The following is a 1,246-nucleotide window of genomic DNA, read 5'->3' as shown; positions in this document are numbered from 1 at the left end:
TTAACTCCCTCTCTCTAGATATATATAGTGCTTACTTACGGAGTTACGGGTCACACATACTCAATTTCCCATCCTTTAGTTTAATTAATGTCTCCTAGTACCTTCCATATTTTTCCTTAGTCAATTACCTTCTTTTTTAACCTTCCCCTTTTTTCAAACCATAGTCACTTTCTTTGAAGCACACCTTTGACCAACACCACCTATGCACCCTTATATATAAAGCCTCGTACAACTTGATCATTTTATAACTTTATCCATTATAGCATTCTAGTTACACCTAAACAAAAAACAAACACAAACACAAACACCCTTTTTGTTATTGTTTGAAATAGTTTCAACAAAAACAAAGGTTATGATGAAGAACAAAAGGATAAACAAAAGGGATAAAAAAGAGATCAAAGTAACATATATTTCAAGTCCCGTGAAGGTGAAGACTAATGCTTCAAATTTTAGAGCTCTTGTGCAAGAGCTAACTGGCCAAGACTCTAATGTTGCGGAAATTACAACTATGCCCTTGGAAGAAAAAGATTGTGTTATTGATGAGAGAATATTGGATAAGGGTGCTTCTTCAACTAATCATATGCCTCAAGACTATAATTTGCATCAACATACCTTTTTGAAGGCTGATTATAGTGAGTTTCTTTCAAGATCCTTGGTGGAACCGTTAAGCCAACACCTTCAATATGATTTGTTGAGCTTAGATATGTCCTAAGGTTTTATTATTAATTCTATACATATAATTATTTTATATGAAATTATATTTGCTTTTTAGTATGCTTTTTTGGTAGTACCTTACTTATTTATGCATAATTAATTATTGAAATATTATAGCTCTGATGTAAAAAAGTATCCAAACTCATTCCTAACGGTGTTGAAATTGACAGATCAAAGATGAGTATTTCATTTTTTTTTTATTTTAAATTTATTTAGATTTAACATATTCAACACTAAATTAAATGAGTTATTCAATCATACTCCAATATAGATAATTAAATAGTCTTAAATTAAGTAAAATACCTTTCATAAAGCCGTAAGTTTAATTCTCTTATCTGGTGTGATCTGTGAAAATACTTTTCTCAGTTTCTTTAACTTTAATGATTCTTCGAAAAAATTTGTTCCTAAATAAAAATAGTTTGAAATAGCTGATTTGATAATTAAATTTTAGTTAACTTAGTACTACTAATTTCTAACGTGCTGTGTACAATTAATGTGAGTAGTGGTTGATGGCCATCATCTTTATTTAATG

The 1,246-nt window shown here is 29.6% G+C and overlaps 1 protein-coding gene across 1 annotated transcript; it reads left to right on the top strand.

Moving 5' to 3' along the window:
- The first annotated feature begins 355 nt into the window (after positions 1-355).
- LOC101493795 (uncharacterized) lies at positions 356-712 on the top strand. The gene has a single exon (XM_004510991.4). The coding sequence runs from the start codon at positions 356-358 to the stop codon at positions 710-712; it is 357 nt and encodes a 118-aa protein (XP_004511048.4).
- The last annotated feature ends 534 nt before the right edge of the window (positions 713-1,246 follow it).

The sequence above is a fragment of the Cicer arietinum genome, chromosome 7, assembly GCF_000331145.2.
Source record: "Cicer arietinum cultivar CDC Frontier isolate Library 1 chromosome 7, Cicar.CDCFrontier_v2.0, whole genome shotgun sequence".
Taxonomy (NCBI): domain Eukaryota; kingdom Viridiplantae; phylum Streptophyta; class Magnoliopsida; order Fabales; family Fabaceae; genus Cicer; species Cicer arietinum.
This window is presented reverse-complemented; position numbering and strand designations above follow the sequence as displayed.